The sequence below is a fragment of the Aedes aegypti genome, chromosome 2 (genome assembly GCF_002204515.2).
Source record: "Aedes aegypti strain LVP_AGWG chromosome 2, AaegL5.0 Primary Assembly, whole genome shotgun sequence".
Classification (NCBI taxonomy): Eukaryota; Metazoa; Arthropoda; class Insecta; order Diptera; family Culicidae; genus Aedes; species Aedes aegypti.
Genome location: NC_035108.1, coordinates 320,538,785 through 320,558,991, shown reverse-complemented (window position 1 = coordinate 320,558,991; position 20,207 = coordinate 320,538,785). Strand labels below are relative to the sequence as shown.

Here is a 20,207-nt window from a genome sequence, read left to right as displayed (position 1 = left end):
AATGAGATGATTTTGATTCTGATGATTTTTTGTCTGCCAGGTGAGGGGCAACGCTCCCCTTTTGGCTACTCCCATGCAGAAGCTTCTAACTATCGTCCAATCAGCTTGCTTTCCTCCATCAGTAAACCTTTTGGAAAACGTCATTTAGTACAGTATGATGGTCCACACAAACGAAAATTCATTTTTTGCTATTAAACACTTCGAAAGGGTAATTCGACAACTCATCAACTTTTACGTACAACAAATTTTATCCGTTCCTATAAATCTGAAGGCTATTTTAATGGTCTTGTTCTTTTACACGTAGAAAAAGCATTTGACTGTGATAGGCATGAAGGCCTTGATTGTAAAATTGAAAAACTTTAAATTTCCAACATGTATTGATAGAATAATCCAAAGTTATCTGTCAAATCGTACACTTCAGGTTAATTATCAGAATTCCAGGTCTGAAAGACTTCCTGTAAAAGCTGGTGTTCCTCAAGGCAGCATTTTGGGACCAATGTTATACAATATTTTCACATCTGATTTACCTGAGTTACCTCAGGGATGTCTAAAATCTTTATTTGCGGATGACACAGGCCTCTCCGCCAAAGGACGAAGCCTGCGTGTCATCTGTAGTTGATTGCAAAAGAGTTTGGGTTTTTTTTCTTCATACTGGTAAAAATGGAAGATTTCTCCTATTGCTTCCAAAACTCAACTAATAATATTCCCGCATGAACCAAAGGCTCTTTATTTGAAACCTTCAAATAGACATGTTGTCACGTTGAGAGGGGTTCCAATAAATTGGTCAGATGAAGTTAAGTATCTAGGGCTCATGCTAGATAAAAAATTAACTTTCAAAAACCACATTGAGGACATTCAAGCCAACAGTAACAAATATGTAAAATATCTTTACCTGCTAATAAATAGAAAATCAAAATCTTGTCTTAAGAACAAGTTTTTGATCTTCAAACCAATTTTCAGGCCAACCATGTTCTATGCTGTACCAATATGGACTAGCTGTTGTAATACCAGAAAGAAACCTCTGCAGAGGAATAAAAATAAAAATTTTAAAATAATTCTGGAGCTCCCTCTCTAGTATAATACTAATAAGTTTCATAAAATATCAAATGTCGAAACGTTGAAATAAATCCTGAATAAACTTTTTAATTATTTTGAACAAAAATCCCTACAATCATTGCCACGTTTGCGTTATATATTTAGGTAAAGTTAGGTTAAGTAAATTGAAAGCGTTTTTTCTTAAACGCAGGTGTAAAATCAACTCATCCGTATACATCCTGAACTGCTACGGCAAATGAAATGTGACATGTTGTTAATGAAATCTTAACAAAGGCCTAATTTAGTTTTACCAAATAAGCATGTGGCCTAACACAGAAAACCTAGGTATAAGAAGTTGAGATACGCATATGTGTCAAAAGATGAACAGTTTGGGTGGAATTAAATTTTCTTCACTAATGAATGAATCAAGAACATCATTGTATTTTTTATGGCTTGTCCAGCCATGCACCACTGTGCGCCATTGTCGCGGTCGTCGTCGCTGGGTGATTCGATTTTCTCTCTCTCTCGGATGCTGCGAAATGGGGAAATCATCCATTTCTTCGATACAACGCTGCTGCGGAGGCAATGGCCAGACGTTGTTGAATCGTACCTTCTTCATACAATCGATTTGTAGATGTGCGAATGCGCAGTAAAACAAAAAAGTGGAATCGATGCATCCCGCAAAAAAGCATCAAACATCTCCTGGTGCTGTATAAATTTGGAAAACAATAAAATAAAATTGTTGCAAAATTCATGGGACGAATACAAAGTACCTCATCGGTAGCGGTCCCGCCGGGAACCAGTTCTGTGACCGAGACTCGGACATTGGTGTACTTCGGAATGGCGACTCGGGACTCGGCAAGAATCCTCCTCGAACTTGAAAAGAATCCTTATCCTGAGAACACCAGTGTCTGAACTGAAACCAAACGAGGAAGGTCGTCACAGAAAACGGGTCCAATGGATGGGCTAAACTTGTCCCCTGGTTCAACGATTCGGCAGCGGACGCTACCGTAAAACGGAAATCTTCATTGCATTGAACACTGCATCCCACCCGTTTTGTTCAAGCCATTCAATCGATTGCATTTCGATTCGCTGCCACAGAAATTCAATTCAATGCAAAATGTGATTCTTCGTATACAATCGCATACACTTTCCACGAATTGTCACCCCCTTGCGTGGCGTCCTCCGTGACGATCTCACAGCTACCAGATCAGTGTCTCCCAAATGGAGAATCGCGGACCCCTAGGAGACTGTGCCTCTTTTAACACTACTTATTGGACACTCCATGGAATTTCTCTGGAAATCAATGTTAAAACATGGATGTTTATGCTTTAATATTAATGACAATTTGATTTTAAACATTTCTCAAAAGTAATTTTCTAGGAACTCTGAAAAGGTTGCGAACCGCTGGTGTAGACCGCGTAAGCTCTTTCAATGGATGCTGCTGAGAGGCTGCCATGGTTCAGGTCGACACAAAAAGAGGAGCCATATCTCCTTTTGTGGGATGACACAAAAGCGTTTGTACCTTATATTCGAAACCGCTCGGCATCCCAACCCAACTGCTGCCCCCATGGGAGATACGGCAAGGATACTTGGGTGCAGGGTAAAAAGGGTGGAGCGAGAGCGGTGATACAACGAACAAGATTCATCTTTCAGGGGCTGTTGAAAACAAAACGTTTTCATCGCGCACTCGTGCTGGTAACGACTCTTACACTCCGGGCTCGGTTGCTTCCGTCTGGTTGGAAATACTTCTGTTTGACAGTGCTGCCAAATGTTGTGGTAATTCACCGTACAAGAGTTAAGAATTACTTAGGCATTTCCATGATTCTCACTGGCATGGGCCCAAGTAACAATTTCAATGCTTTCTGATCCTAGATGTTATTTATTGCGGTTTTATTAGAGGAGCATTTAATCATAACAGATTCAATAAAGCATTGAATAGAAATATAAAGGCTTCTGTTGAAACTCATTTACCAGCCAAGTTTAACGATAATAAATTTTATTCTAAAGGAGCTGTGTAGTGTTTATTGAAACCTATACTTGACACCTCATCATTTTTTACTTACAAAGACAATGGATGGTAAAAAGCGTTTAACTTTACTAAAGCATCTACTCGAAAACAAAATCCACAAAGTTTACTACACTTTTGGTGTGAATAAAAATCTTTTCGAACATGAGCGTTTACTACATAAGGGTTGAAGTGAGCTGTCAACTGATGCTACTCAGAAAAAAAACATGTAAAATACAGTGGCAGTTTTCCGTAATAGTAAAATATCTTGTTTGCAGCTCGTGCTAAAAATCTTTATTGTGCAACTTGTTCCATAAATAACTATTGAAGATATGGTGTAAACAACACCTTGTAGTAATCGAAAAACTTAAATTATAATTTGAGTTCCCGACCAAATTGTCTGAAACTTTGCAATAAGCAGCACTTCAAAACGACATTATAGAGTATCTGGATAAATTTGTTGGGAGATGAATAGCTGTTTTTCATTGACAATTTTAACTGGCAGCACTGCCATATGACAAACGAAAGCATTATTCAATAGATTCGTATATGTTTTTGTCCTCATTTTTATTCCTGTTCGCCGCCGTTCTGCAGCCTTCCCTCCACAATATACCCGTATGACTAAACCCCGGTTATAGTTATGCCCCAACCCGAAGGTTGTTTATGAGTTGGACCCAAATCCAACCCGAGCCGGAAAACATATCTTTGCTGTGCCACCCCCAGTCCTGTAGGTATAGTGGCATTGTTTGTAAAACTCCTCTGCAGCGAGCGTGTGATGTGTCTGCGTCCACTTTAAGGTGAATCACAGCTTCCAATCCCACACTGCACACCGTAGCAACATGGACGTTGCCAGATGGACCCCTCCCCCTTCTGGGCGATTGAAAATATTCAGCTACCGGAATTAATCTCGTGCTTCCGATACCATCGTCAGACAACCAGAAGTCGCATAACAGTCAACGAAAAAAGTCGTTTAGTTACACAAATTTCATCACACCCGCACTACATGGTGGATGATATCGTTCGACCGATGAGTTTCCTCGCATAAAACGCTATGTTATGAGCTCATACGTACATTTCGTTTCGTTCCGTATACTCGTACAAAACAAGTCGGATCAATCCGTAGCAGCTGTCAATTCAACATTGTTATCACAAATTAAATAGCATAAGAGTACAGACTAGTTCACAATAAAATTTACACACTCGCATTGCATGTTATTTTTCATCATATAAAATATGCACGTATATCGCCTCCACTTTTGTACGTATAAGGCCTTTTCGCAACATCTTGTACGTGAAACTTTGCGCATATAAACATCGCATAACGCAAAAGGTGATTTCGTTATGCGTACATTCTGGTTGTCTGGGGTTTTACCAGGAGATTCACTAGTTACATTTATTGAAATAAACCTACCCAGAAATTCTTCGAAGAATTCATCAAAGAATTTCTTCACAGAAGGCTCCTCATATTTCCCTAGGAATTCCTCTTGGGATTTCATTGAATACCTCTCTTTCTTAAGATTTTGTAATAATTGAAACTTTTAGGAGTTTAGCATGACTATTTTTCAATGCACCACTTCTCGGATTATACTAGGAATTTCTGTTGGAAATTCTTAGGAAGGTCACTAAATTTAATCTAGAAATTCTCTCTCGAACCCTCTTAAGGACATCTGAAAAAGTTGTTCGACAATTGAGTTGTGTTTGATCATTTGACCCTGTCGCTTGATCCTGCGGGGGTGGGCGACGAGATCAGAATCAAACATATCACGCGTGACGCGTCGCTTTCAAAGTAAAGTGAAACATCATCACAACACTATTCACGTACTGTGACTTGTACTGGGAAGCTCAGTTGGATGGTCGGTTCCGGATTTATACGGATGTTCCGTGGGGTCTGCCCAAAAGTCATTTGAGACATTTCCATAATTATTTTGCACGGTTCAAACAAAACTACAGTGCTCGAAACTGAATCGTATATCAATAGTTTATTCCAAATCTTTCAACTCATTTGGAACCATTCTGGCCAGTTCTGGATTCCCTGAAACCAGTTCCTGGGACATCAGTTGGGGACCAAAATGTGATCAGCACAAACCATATAATGCGATACATCAATCTTCAAGATAATACTACAGAATTGTAATACAATGTATATTGCGTAATTGTATGCAGCATAGGACCTTCTACAAGTACTTCTGGAAAATGATTCAGGAACTCTGGAAAGAACATCAATCCGATGATTGCAAAACCCTATCATGCGACACATCAATCATCAATATTTTTCTTTGTTAGTATAAAGCGATTCATACACAATAATTCATTATAATATAAGGTCACTTACAAGTACTTTCGCGATGTTCTGGAGCTGATTCCGGAACCTTGGAGAAAGACATCAATCCGATTATTGCTATCCATATTCTGCGACTCATAAATCTTCAAGATTTTTCACTGAGAATATATTAAGATGATGATAAGATAAGATGTAGTAGAAGAGCGATTTTTTACGAAGCCTTGCTAATACTGTGAAATGAGGGGCTTGGCCGCCGAATACATTCTTTCGTGAATCAAGAGTTCGCTAAGCAGCAGAGGATCGAAATCGGTCGATAGCTCTCAATGATGTGAAGGTTTCCAGCTTTATCTATTGATGTAATTGCAGATAACTTCCATGCGTCTGGGAAAATTGCCTCAGTCAAGGATAAGTTGAATAACTGACAAACAGGTATTGCGAGTACCTCAGCAAAATGTTTGGTGGAACAGTAGGAATTTTATCCGATCCTGGGCCTTTCGATGAATCGATAGCGTTCAGGGCATCGGTGATATCTGCTATTGAAAACGTCAGTCACGGAAAATGAATATTGAAAGATGGCAACAAATCCCACGCATCCGCAGATATCAAAGAAGACGAGAGTACAATCTCTAAAAAATCAGCAAAAAGGCCGACTGATTCCGTAGGGCTGTGACTTGTTATGCCACCAAAAGATATTACCGATGGGAGTGATTGCGCACCTTTTCTTTCTTTGAAGAAACGCCAAAACACGGAAGGATCCGCCTTAACCTCATCTTTGATGTGGAAAATGTACTCACGGAACGATGAAGAGACGCACTCGTTGTATTCAGCCTCGAGTCTACGTAGCAGGGATCTGTTTTCTTCGATACGGTATTGCAGGAAACGGCGGCGCACTTTGCGGAGGACATTTCGCCGGCGACAAAGAGCAGTGTTTCACCACGGTAAACTATTCGGGCGGCAAGGAGAAGATCGGCGAAAAGTAGTGTGTCTGCGTATTACCCCGTGGTAGAAATTGACAACCGCTGCGATAACATCGGTCTTCCGGAATAGTTACTTACTTACTTACTTATTTGACTTTCCATCTATTATCTTGATAAAGCCTCGCAAACAATATTTCGCCAATTCACTCGGTTCATGACCGCTTCACTCCATTCTCGACTGAGACCCACGTCCTGGTGCACCTGGTCAATCCACCTAGCTCGTTGCGCCCCACGCCTTCTTGTTCCGACCGGATTCGTAGCCAACACCATCTTCACAGGGTTGTTGTCCGGCATTCTTACAACATGCCCTGCCCAGCGTATTTTTCCAGCTTTAGCTACCTTCACGATACTGGGTAGAGCACGTAGAGTTGAGCGAGCACGTGGTTCATCCTTCGCCGCCACACGCCGTTCTCCTGCACGCCGCCGAAGATCGTCCTTAGCACTCGGCGTTCGAAGACCCCAAGAGCTTGCAAGTCCTCTTCAAGCATAGTCCACGGCTCATGCCCATATAGGACTATCGGTCTTATAAGCGTTTTGTACATCGTGCATTTGGTGCGGGGGTGAATCTTTCTTGGCCGCAGTTTCTTCTGGAGCCCATAATAGGCACGACTTCCACTGATGATGCGCCTTCGTATTTCTCGACTAACATTGTTGCCAGCCGTCAACAAGGATCCGAGGTAGACGAACTCGTCCACCACCTCGAAGGTAGCCCCGTCTATCATAACACTGCTTCCTAGGTGGACTCTGTCGCGCTCAGTTCCGCCTACCAGCATGTACTTTGTTTTCGCAGCAGTCACCATTAGCCCGACTCTTGTTGCTTCGTGTTTAAGGCGGGTGAACAAATCTGCCACCGTTTCAAATTTTCTTCCAATAAAATCCATGCCGCCCGCGAAGCAAACAAATTGTACGAATCTCTTGAAAATCGTGCCTCGACTGTTAAGTCCGGCTCTCCGCATGACATCTTCAATCGCAATATTGAACAACAGGCACGAAAGTCCATCGCCATGTCGTTGTCCCCACCGAGACTCGAACGAACTGGAGTGTTCGTCCGAGATCTTCACGCAGTTTTGCACACCGTCCATCGTTGCTCTAATCAATCTTGTGAGCTTCCCGGGGAAGCTGTTCTCGTCCATGATCTTCCATAGCTCTACACGGTCAACACTGTCGTATGCCGCTTTGAAATCGATGAACAGATGGTGCGTAGGGACCTGGTTCTCAGACATTTTTGGATGATTTGCGCACGGAAAAGATCTCCGGTAGCCGTTCCGTTTCCCAGATTCTGACCATCAGCCGATGCAGACAAGCGGCCAAACTGTCCGGGCCCATCTTGATGAGTTCGGCTCCGATACCATCCTTGCCAGCAGCCTTGTTGTTCTTGAGCTGTTGAATGGCATCCTTAACTTCCCCCAACTGGTTGGTTTCCACTGTCCGCTGTGCTGATGTAGCCATAGCTTTCACTGTCCTGACCTTATGTGCTTGTTTTCCCTGCGCCAGTCAGGTGTTCATCGTAGTGCTGCTTCCACCTTTCAATCACCAATTCAAGTCCGTCCGTCAAAATGCTCCCATCCTTATCCCGGCACATTTCAGCTCGCGACACGAAGCCTTTGCATATGTTGAGCTTCTGATAGAACTTCCGCGTATCTTGAGAACGCGTACCGTGCTGCAGCATTGCAGCCCGCGCTGCATTCTTCTCCTCTAAAACCTCATGGCACTCTTCGTCGAACCAATCGCTTTTTGAGCTCCGTTCAACATATCCGACAATGCTTCCGTCAGCGTCGTTAATGGCTGCTTTGACTGTCCTCCAGCAGTCCTCAAGAGGGACTTTATCGAGCTCATCCTCATCCGGCAACGCTGCCTCAAGATGCTGCGGGTACGCATTGGTGACATCCGGTTGTTTCAGCCGCTCGAGATTGTACCGAGGCGGGCGTCGGTACCGTACATCGTTGATGATGGATAGTTTTGGGCGCAGTTTCACCATCACCAGGTAGTGGTCGGAGTCGATGTTAGCGCCACGATAGGTTCTGACGTCGGTTATGTCGGAGGAGTGCCGTCCATCGATCAGAACGTGGTCGATTTGCGATTCTGTCTGCTGAGGTGATCTCCAGGTGTACTGATACGGGAGGCTGTTCTGGAAATAGGTGCTACAAATGGCCATATTCTTGGAGGCGGCAAAATCTATCAGTCGTAGGCCGTTCTCGTTCGTCAGCCAGTGGGCGCTACACTTTCCAATCGTCGGACTGAACCCTTCCTCCTGACCAACCTGAGCGTTCAAATCTTCTATGATGTTCTTGACGACGTGGCTTGGGCAGCGGTCGTACTCGCGTTCTAGCTGCACGTAGAATGCGTCCTTGTCATCATCAGTGCTTCCGGAGTGTGGGCTATGCACGTCGATTATTCTGAAGTTAAATAATCGGCCTTTGATTCTTAACTTGCACATTCGTTCATTGATCGGCCACCACCCGATCACGCGCCTTTGCATATCACCCATCACTATAAAAGCTGTTCCCAGCTCACGTGTGTTGCCTCAGCTCTGGTAGACGGTATGATTACCTTTAAACGTTCGCACCATCGAACCTGTCCAGCACACCTTCTGCAGCACCTTCTACGATGCCGAAACCGCGGATTTTCAGTACATCGGAGAGTATGCGTGTCCGATGAAGTTTAGAGATTTTCAGTTCCACGTACCGAGTTTCCAATCGCTAGTCCATTTCCGTCGCTGTGGTCTTTGTCGCATGTTCCGGTTCGTATTCTCTCGTTGACGTTCCTGAGCTGATGTGTTTTTACTGGCTTGCAGGGCCTGACACCAACCCCCTAGATTTCCGGAGAACCATTCCCCCTAATTGTTCGGAGGGCCATAGTGCGCAGTTTAGCTTAGGGTCCTTCTCTGGCAGTCGGACGATGTTCAGCCGCCCCTGACACGGGGAACAGACGCTGTTGTGAGCTGCTCCAAGTACAGACGCTCCAAGTTTTCAGAAGCAAAAGCAAACCCCCCCTTCTCTGTCAGCATACGACTAAAGTTCCCACCGGGGTTGGTTACCCGATCTTCCTCAAGGTTACTCGTATCCCGACCAGTACCGTGAGGAGGTAGGGATAGGAGTTGCTGGGCAAGAGGCTAAGGACCACACAAAGGGGTCTATTTCATTCCTGCAGGTACGTGAGGTATCAATGGTACGCCATGCCAAGCCATTTACCGTGCCATGAAGTTCCCAGTACAGATCACAAAACTTGAACAATGTAAAGTGTCAAAATTTTATTGAAATCGGCTGGAAATTATGGAAATTAGATCCAAAAGATCACGAAAATTGTGTTGTAGAAATAGGTCAGAGACACGAAAGTTCAAATTCACCCAAAATTCTCCAAAGATTATTGCAGTAATTTGTCTATAGGAGATTCCAGTTACTAGAAAGTTTGCAGAATACTTAAGATAATTAAAATGTTTTGAGAATTCCACATGAATATTTTTTCATGCATTACATCTCGAATAGTACAAGGAATTTCAGCGTGGATATTTTCGGAGAACGCACTGGATTTAATTTGGAAATGCTCCCTTGAATTCTCTTACGGACTTCTTTAAAGTTCCTCAGAAATGTCAGAGAGATTCCTACAGTTTTCAATGATTAATTTGATAAAAAAAAACAAATAATAACAATACGTCTTCGGCTATTCCCCCAAGGGTTTGTATTTGGTTTTTGACACGAATTATAACAAATTGAATCTAAAACATGTTGCATAGCTTTCTCCAGAAATCAAATCTGCGATTTCTTTCAATTAGTGTTGTAAACATTCGACATTTTTCGCGACGTTCATTTCGTTTCCATGGTTAAATGATTTCTCTACACTACCCTTCTCACAAACAGAACGAGCGATAGAATGAATATCGAGAAACACAAAAACTGCATTTTGCATAGTTTCCAGAAATGTCCGATCATAAACAACAAGAATAGCTCAATCTTTCTTGATATGTCGAATTTGACATGCATACAATAAAAGAAGTCTTATTTCGAAAAATGATAAAAATAAACAAAACCGTACCATTTTATGGTGACGCTATCATGGTCTGCTAAATTCATTATTCAAACAGAAACTCTTTCAAAAACACTCCTGGTATGATTCAAAACATTTTTCATCCAATATTTTCTTAAGGAACTGTAAGAATAGATTTTACAAAGTTTGGAAAAAAATCCAGAAAATATTACTATTGGCTAGCTTTAATATTTTATTTTTGTAATCCTGAAAAAAAACCATTAGATTACTAAGGATGATGTTACAAATAATTTTCGGGACTATTTTGGTTGAATCCTCTGGATGAGCTCGTGGAGTAATTCTTAAAGTTATGTTTGTAGTTGTAATTTCAGTGTTGCTGAAGAAATCCTTTGAAAAAAGTCATATGAATCATATCATATCTCATATAGAAATTCTGTGATCTGAAAGAAATTCTTGTTATTTTTTGCTACAGTAATTCAGACAATATCTCAGAAGGTACCTATTTCAGAAGCATTTCATGGAAAATGAAGGAAAACCTGAAAAGAATCCAAATACCTTCAAGAATGTCGAGACAATTTTCTAAGAAAATTTTACTCGTATTCTTTGAAGGAATACTCCGAAAAACATTTTGATAGATCCTGGAAACACTCGGGAGTTATTCCCAGAAAAAGTGCTTATGACAGGGTATCCGTTCAAAATCAGTTTTCCAATTCCCGGATTCCTAATAGTTTAAAGAAATATGACATCATTGTTCCGCGACTTCATACTTTTCGACACTTTCTTTAATATATGATTTCGCTTTCACAATATTCGTTTTCAAACTATGGATTTTGAAGCAATATCTTCAAATACATTAGTTTATTTTGTCGAAAAACAGGTTTTTTTAATTTGGAATTTGTTTGTCAAGAAATCGCATTTCACTATCGAAATAAGGATTATACATGGTTGATGTTAGAAACGACAGCTCGCAAAAACATTAAATTGATAATGAGCATGAGCATTGATGACCGTACAATTCGTGGTTGCTACTCCGTGATTGACAAGAATCATCGAAATTGTACAGGGAACCAACAGATGTAGCTTGGGAGTAGCATACCATCTTCAATGTACATTTTCGAGGACTCTGAAATTAGTAATGTCAATAACGGCATCGGCCACGTCCTTACGGTCATCGGGGAAGGGAAGGAATGTTAGTGTGACATCCATTGTCACTAAAGACCGAGTATACCTCTACATCTTCATGGTTGCCACGGGAAGGAGTTTTGTTTGTGGAAGGGCTTCAAAGCTACATGATCAGGATACACCTTGGTAAGTGATGCGATTCATGTAACCTCTGTTTAAAAAATTATCTGTCAATGCGTCGACATCTTAAACAAAGGTTTGAATCTCGAAATTTTATAAAACATAAATAAGCGCTTATGTCAACACTTAAAATGACGAACTGTTCATAGTTTGTTCAACAAATTCATAAAAAATACATGTTATGATACAAATGTGTTATTACAAGCATGAAACGAGCTCACCAATTGGTAATCCATCCTCGACTGAACAGTTACAATCGCAGCGTCAACACGTATAAGCAAGAATGTAAAATAACTCCGATGGCGCGCGAATGAAGTGCTAACTGAAAAACAAAAACACTTCGAGCGCGCAAAAAATAAATCGGACTGCTTGGGTCTACGCAAAGCACTGGGCAAACGAACGAAGCCACCGAAAAACACCCTGAACGCGTGAAAATGAATCGGACTGCTTGGGTCTTCGCAAAGCACTCCAAAAAAAAAACATTAAATTGATAATTTGCAAATAATGATATAACTCCAAACTAGCATCTTCCCATAGTTTCGTCTGGCACCTCACAAGGAGTTTGTCATAGATCAAGGATTTTTCCAGTTAGCAATCCAAACAAGCCTTTTCTAAGTTCCTCCAGGAATACGCCAAAAGCAAATCTTAATGAAAGTGTCTATAATTTCTTTGCGAAACAACTTAGATCTTAAAAGAAATATCGTAAAAAAATTTAAACTCAGCTTTTCACCAACCGTTAGGAAATTCCTCAAAATTTCAAGAAAAATCCATCAAAGCTCTTTTATAGAAACCACTAGAAACCTTATTTGCGATGCTCTAAGTATTTTCAGGGATTTTCCAAGGAACTTCTATGTAACTGGTGAATTATCGCCTCGATTCAATATAGGATTCCTGAAAAGATGTACCTCGATTCTTAATAGAAATTCATACAGCATCTCATCTAGAACCATTCAGGAATCTCTAAGTAATCTTCTAAACACTATTCAAGGGTCTAAATGATGTTTCCTAAGAACTCCTTTGAATGTGCTTAATATCTTCAGTCAGAAATTCGCAAACCATTTCACAAGAAATCCATAACAATTGTGAAAAAAAAATCTGCCAAACAACAGTCCTTGAATTAACGATTTTGCTAGCTCTCTAACTAGCCAGGGAAAAAATGTCGAGTACTGACTTCAAATGCATAATGGAAAAAAAGCTTCCTAAAAAAATCAAGTAAAATTAACAGCAAAAATTTTCCAGATATGTCGTTGATTTTCTAGGAGGAACATATGTTTAATTTAAAGGGTGATTGAAATGAATATAAATTTTAGTACAGTGGCTGAATACCAGTTTATTCAGCTGTAATAAGCTATATAAATGAAACTTGAGATGAATAAATTTTTATTCAGCTTCCATTGCAACTTAGGACATTTTCAAGGTCGCACCCCACCTCTAAATTTTCCCAGATAAAAATCCTGGTTACGTCCATGCCAATGGAAACGAAGATGGAAGTCGGTTCGGACGTGAGCTTTGTGAGTTTCCAGAAATGGAATCATCCCATCATCATCATCGTTGTCATCGTCGTCGTCGTCGTCGTAGTCATAGTCTTTCCATATCATGTCTGCCCTGTTGCATGCATGATTTCATTGTTTGCAAAAAGCTGTGGCCTCTTGCTCCACCACAAAGCTTCGTTTCTCGTATTTGAAACTTCAAGCAGTGATTATTGTATTTTTGTTGGAACGATGGAGAATGTTTCATGATGTATCCTTGGCATGAATATATGCATCAGCTGACGAGTGGACGGATGGATGGGTGGGAGGTTGTCAACTCGAACTGTGATGTAGGTCCGTCCACCACCAACAAGTCGAGATGGGATCTAACGGTACAATGGAAACGAACGAAAGAGTCTGATGGCAAACCGGGAGCTCGTTGTTTTGGCATCGAAGGGATTTGTTCGATTCTGGGAAAACTGAATGCCGGTATTAATTGTCTGCTGGTCTGGAGGGTTTTACATCTTCACTAACGACTTGTGGGGGTTTTCCATGGAGGACGGATCTGTACAAATTCAATGAAGTGCTCCTTTCTTGACAGTAAAGTGAGTTATTAGGTTTTGTTTGAATGGGAAAGAAGAGACCTTTTAGTGATTAGGTCTCTTGTGGAACATGGAGCTGAGTCAAGACATAAAAAACCCTTGTTCACAACTAACACATTTTTTTTTTAATTTCTTTATTAGTATCATTTCAATGTCAAGGAGTTCTCAAAAAACTAAACCTAAAATAAATATTAGGGTGGTTCAAAAAATCGCTTTGCCCCACACCGTTCATTCGATTCTTGAACAAATTTTGAGTATCCTCCCAAAATTTGAGTTCATTTGAATGAAAACTAAGACTGCTCAAACCCTTCAAAGTATGTATGGGAATTACTATGTCTGCTGCTATGTCCATCTGCTCTTGAAGGTTAGGCAACAACTTTGCCGAAAACCGTACTTTACTCGGAGTTATTTGAAGTGATTTTTGATAAAAATGTAACTTATGTGGTTTCTCAAACAAATGATTCAAATACATGTTGTTACATTTTCCATTCCAGACATTTTTCCTCCAGACGATGTGCACGCTGCGGTTCAGGAATCAGTGCATCCGAGTTGGTAATGCGAGCAAAGGATCTGATATTCCACGTGAACTGCTTCTCCTGTGCGATATGTGGTCAGCTATTGCGAGGAGGTGACACTGCCGGAATACGCGACGGTCGAATCTTCTGCGGCGAACATTACGACACCGATGTGCTAAGGTAAGCCCTTTATTCCAATGAACGTTCCCAGACAATTTTCCCCGAAAAATTATCCCCCATGTCCCGATTTCCGATCTTGTTATCATTCTTTGAATCTTGCTAACCCAAACACATTGTACCACCATTTTTCTGCTAACCACACCAACCAGTGAACCAGAAACAATTTCACCACAGTTTTATCCCGGTGGACATCAGCCGCTGCAGCCGCACCAACAGCAACAACAACAGTCCCAGCAGCCATCGCAAAAAGGACGACCTCGAAAACGAAAACCAACACCGCAGTTGTTAGACCCCCAGCAACAACAGCAGCAGCAACAGAATCAACCTCCTCCACAGCTTGAATCGATGGATGCCGGCACTCCACTTCGATTAGGTGAGTTTGAGCTGTATACACGAGTTGTTCCTGTGGAGTAGGGTGAGATTTAGTTTTTCAAAGTGAAGCTTTTCTGAATTCAAATCACATAAAATGAGTTATATAAACATTACATCAAAAATATTAAAATTAATAAGCGACTTTACGGTGAATTGGTTTTAAGAACTTTTGAAAAAAATAAGCCGCACCCTACTAGTTGAGCTACTGATTGCAACTGGTGATCGATTTAAATTAAAATCTTCCGATAAGCACGATTAGCAAAGGTGAGAATGGGCCAATTTGAAAATTCTCATGAAATTCGATTCCCACTTAACATCCAACAGAAGCGTCTCAATGGTTCCGATGGCGTCAAGGTGTCACGTACTAGCGAGCCGTTTCGAAAGTATTTCATATTTTTTACGTGATGTTACACTTACAATGCAGCAAGCAGCAAGCTCTTGAAACCGGGGGAGCGAAATTAACCACATAAGGAACCGTGTGCAAGTATCCCAGTTGAATCTCGAAGGGAAAACAGAGGGAAAGCTGTTGTTGTCAGTTCACCGCAACAACGTGCTACGAATTTATGACCGTAATCGCCAGGTTCTTCAATCTGGGACCCGCCACTGTGTTTATAAGTAACCAGAGGTGTAATCTAGCTCGAGCCTGGCGATAGTTGAGTGGTTGAAGTGGTGAGCCGTACACTGCCCATAAATGCATACCAGTCCCACTAGCAAAACAACGCACCTAAGAAAAACGCGATAGAAGTCGAGAACACTTTTTTGCTCTATTTACTCCAATTAAGTTGAAAAAACGATGTTTTCGCACCCAAATTTGCACTCGAATGGTGCAATGAACTATTGATTACAGTATTACATACATTTTGTTTATTAATTTTCTCAAATAATTAGTTAATTTGCGAGAAAATGTACGCGTGACTAATATGCGTTTATTTGCTCTTGAATGTACGAGAATAAACGCATAACGGTATCAGTGCTTACTATGATGCATCGGTCTTCACATGTGAATTATTGTTGTTTTGACAGTTTAGTGTCCACATTAAAAGTCGCGGAAATGTTTGCTCTAGATTATTTGAAAAGTTGTGGTACTTCTGCTAGTTCCGAGGATGAGTGCAGGATATTGGCCAATGGCGACCCGTTGGACAATGACGTGGGCTCAGAAGACAACTGCGCTGGCTTCAACAGTAAGGACGGCTGTGACCGCAATGCTGGTGGCGACGACACCTTTCAGTTTCCACCGAAGACGTACCCTGAACATTGGGTAAGCTATTTGAAATCTTTGGAGGACACCAAATATGCGGCGGGGACTGATGAAATGGACTCAGACGGAAGTTATACGGCCATTGATGAACTCGCCAAAAACGCAAGAGAACAAAAAAAGAATTGAAAGCGAGATACACGGTCACCAATAAGCGCCTTTCATCACACCCTAATGCTTGTCGATTATGGGTGTATAATGAACTGCGGGCTTAACATCTCGAAGGACCACCGTATTCGTATCAACACGGTGCTCTGGGCATTGGATTCACGAGAGCAAACCAGCTATATTTGCCAGAGCGTGAAACAAGTGGATGTTCAAAGACGGCGGCATCGCTACAAGTACAAGAAAAAATCACACGCTTATGATCTGTGAATATCTGTAAGATTTAATTAGGATTTATGTTTCGACAAATTGAACTCTAAAAGTTGTAGCATTAAGGGGACGAATTGTGGGTAAATATATTTCACTTACTTGACTTCCTTATTAACACAATTGCTCGCGAGTCCTTATCACACAAGTCGCGAGACTGACATGCGTTTATTAGTAACGTGGGACAGACCAAGTTCGATGTTGTTTTTCACATTTCTAGAACAAACGTACTGTTTTCTTATAATACCATGAAAGTACATACAATTTAATGAAGTTTCTCGTAACTAACAAAAAATTGACGATAACTCACGTGGGACTGTTATGCATTTATGGGCAGTACAGATATATTTCAAAATCGGTTTACTTGTTAGAATAAACGCTACCAAAATTTCTAATTGCGATAGATTCCGATATGCAAGATAATTTTATGTTTGTATATTGCAACCTTCAAAATACTTAACAGACACGTTTTGGCATAAACTCTAAGTTTAAGATTTAAGGTCACACGCTTTACTTGTGATAATCACACTGTTCAAAAATTCCTCCGGTGATTTGAGAAATTTCATAAAAAAATATTCCATACAATATTATTCTTGCGAAGATTTGTTCATAATCCCGAAGCAGAACAATTAAACCGTTTTTTTAATTGCTTTTTCAGGGTCGGAGTTACATATACTCTCTCTCTCTCTCTCTCCCTTGAATTGCATTAACACACAATGAAGGGGTCCTGAAAAGGGTAAACCAATCTAAAACCAATCCAAGTTTTTCTTTAAAGTGGTTATTACGCCTAATAATATGGGTGCGTTAGTGTTAGTGCGTTGCGAAACTTTGAGGATAACAATATGGTTGATTTTTTTCAAATTGGATAATATTTCCGAATGCATTTTGATGAGTCTGGCAAGAGTGTGCCAGTTTCATAGAGGAAAACAAAAAAAAATTGTGTATGACGAGCGTATGCGAGTGTTCGTACGTTCCAATGTCACTAAGCTCTATAAGTCCTGCATCGTCTAAGTCCGTTATGATTTTCTCTGAAGTAGTGGCGCTCAAACAACAGCATAAAGCGTGCTAAATCGAAGTTTCTCATTACAGCTTCGGGCATCATATGAAAATTTAAATGATTTAAAGGAAATGTGCATTTGACTTTGATGAACTCAAATTCGCAGAATTCTAGACTAACATGTGGAAAGGGCGGTATAGCGGCCACTCGAAGAGAGTATGATAGAAAACTTAAGTAGTACAGATCTTGCATAACATAACATAGGCAATTGTTATGTTATGCAAGATCTGTACTACTTAAGTTTTCTATCATACTCTCTTCGAGTGGCCGCTATACCGCCCTTTCCACATGTTAGTATAGAATTCTGCGAATTTGAGTTCATCAAAGTCAAATGCACATTTCCTTTAGTAGTACAGATCTTGCATAACATAACATAGGCAATTTGGCCGTGTAGTTCCGGCGTCTAGAATAACCCCAATTCAAGGTGTGATGCGAAAAACCGTGCTGAGGAATGAATGGTCGAAGGGGTGAAAAAGATGTTCGGCCATTAACGGAGCCTGTGGGGCACCTGGGCACCCCTCACAGTATTTTGTCCCTTACTGCGTTAATGTAGGGCTCTGGCGTGGTGGACCTCTTTTCCCGTGCAACTCGTGGGATCCAAAAATGAGTATAATTTCAAATAATAATCAGAATAGTAGTGGTAGTGCAGGTAGTAGCAGTAGTAGGGAAGCGAACCCCTTCGCAAGAAGTGGGCTAGCTAGATCTCCGTTGAGGAGAGTAGAAGCAGGAGGAGGCAGCAGTGCACGTAGTGCCAGTGCTGGAAACCATATTTCATCCCCGGCTAACGCATCGGGTGAAGTTATGGATGGAGCGTGGTTGATGAGGGCCATCAATAAAAGTAGAGATGGGCTCTCTGCGATGGAAGTGGCTGCACAGCAGCTCGACTCCATAATTGACTTTGCGTCCTCGAAGTCTAACATCAGCAAGGACCTCAAGCAGGCCTTGTTTAGACTTCGTAAGTCAATGTTGGCGGCCAAGTAGAACCATGCTGAACCCATGGTGACTGTGGCTGCGGCAGAACCCGTGGAATTGAAGGTGCCGAAGTCTACCCAGACGGAACCCTTCGTTTTCGCGGGCAGCCCCAAAAGCGTGGAAGCGAATGCTTACAACAAGCAATCGCAGAAGCGCGCGAGGCAGCCGTCAGGGGAGGAGCTACCGGCGGCGCTCGTAAGGCCAGGCGGATACTAACCCCGAAAACCGGCAGAAGTGCCGGAAAATCGGACCCCAGCCAGGCGTCCCGGAAAGCCGAGAAGGGTGGGCCCGAAAAGGCTGGCCCCTCACGGAGTGATGGGAACAGGGGGTTGCGACCTTTGAGAGGTCCTCCATCACCACAGGTCAGGGCGGAGCAGGGGGCCCGGATAAAAAATACAATACAAAAACAATAAAACGTATTGAAACAGTACCATTCAATATATTGGAAATACAATACAGTATATTGTAAAATGACAATACAATTACAGTACAATATATTGTTTTAAACAGTTCACTGTATGGTATATGAGATTTTTGCAATATAATGTATGGGTGGTTAAGTATCGTAACAATACAAATATAGATATTTTCTCATACAAACATTTTGAAAACACAATATGATATATTGTTCATGTATTGTCTTGATAAGCAATTCGTGTATTGTTGTACAATACAAAAACAATTCAACAAACTGTATCATGGTTGCATGTCAGCTAATGTCAAGTGACTTCTAAAAAACTACTTATTTTGACTTTTTGAATACTTTCCACCCAACATTTCTTGCTTTTTGAACTTGTTTTGTTTATATCTTGCAGCAAAGCTACATAGAAAAAAGCAACAGTTGTTTTACGCGAAAATAGGAATTTGACCAAAATTGTAAGGTATAAAACCAATTAAAAACAATACAATGTTCTGTTACAATATATTATATTGTTTTTGAATTGTATATCCAAACATGAATAATATTGCTTCGACATTCAATTACAATACGCTGTATTGTATCCAATACGTTATATTGTACATTAATGGTTTATTCCATTCACTGAATGATACGTTTTTATCCGGGGGGGCGCCCCCTGGACAACCGTAGTGAGGAAGAAGAAGAAGAAGAAACAGAAGAACCAGGAGCGCAGGGATACCAGACCTAAGAAAGGTAGGAGGATAGGTGCCAAGCGCGAAAAGGGTGATGCGATCATCATCAAGACGGAAGAGTCCAAGTACTCGGAAGTCCTCCCGGATAAAAACGTATCATTCACTGAATGGAATAAACAATTAATGTACAATATAACGTATTGGATACAATACAGCGTATTGTAATTGAATGTCGAAACAACATTATTCTTGTTTGGATATACAATTCAACAACAATATAATATATTTTAACAGAACACTGTATTGTTTTTAATTGGTTTTATACCTTACAATTTTGGTCAAATTCCTATTTTTGTGTAAAACAACTCTTGCTTTTTTCTATGTAGCTTTGCTGAAAGAAGTAAACAAAATAAGTTCAGAAAGCAAGAAATGTTGGATGAAAAATATTCAAAACGTAAAAATAAGTAGTTTTTTAGAAGTCACTTGACATTAGCTGTAACGACGAATGCAATCAGGATAAATATATTTACTTCTATAAAGTTAAAATTATTTTGCTACCTTTGGCACTAATATCCGGTAAGTTGGCGGACAATCCATACAAAATACAAATTCTATACTTTTCACCACTAATTGAAAAACAGTTCGTTGAATTGTTTTTGTATTGTACAACAATACACGAATTGCTAATCAAGACAATACATGAACAATATATCGTATTGTATTTTCAAAATGTA

General features: G+C 40.8%; 1 protein-coding gene across 2 annotated transcripts in view; it reads left to right on the top strand.

Moving 5' to 3' along the window:
- Positions 1-20,207, top strand: part of LOC5570966 (LIM/homeobox protein Lhx9) — a 135,022-nt gene that overhangs the window by 44,580 nt on the left and 70,235 nt on the right. For both annotated transcript variants that reach the window (XM_021845796.1, XM_021845797.1), the window contains exons 4-5: positions 14,153-14,353; positions 14,503-14,726. In XM_021845796.1, the coding sequence (XP_021701488.1) occupies positions 14,153-14,353; positions 14,503-14,726 (425 nt within the window). The remainder of the gene's footprint in view (positions 1-14,152; positions 14,354-14,502; positions 14,727-20,207) is intronic.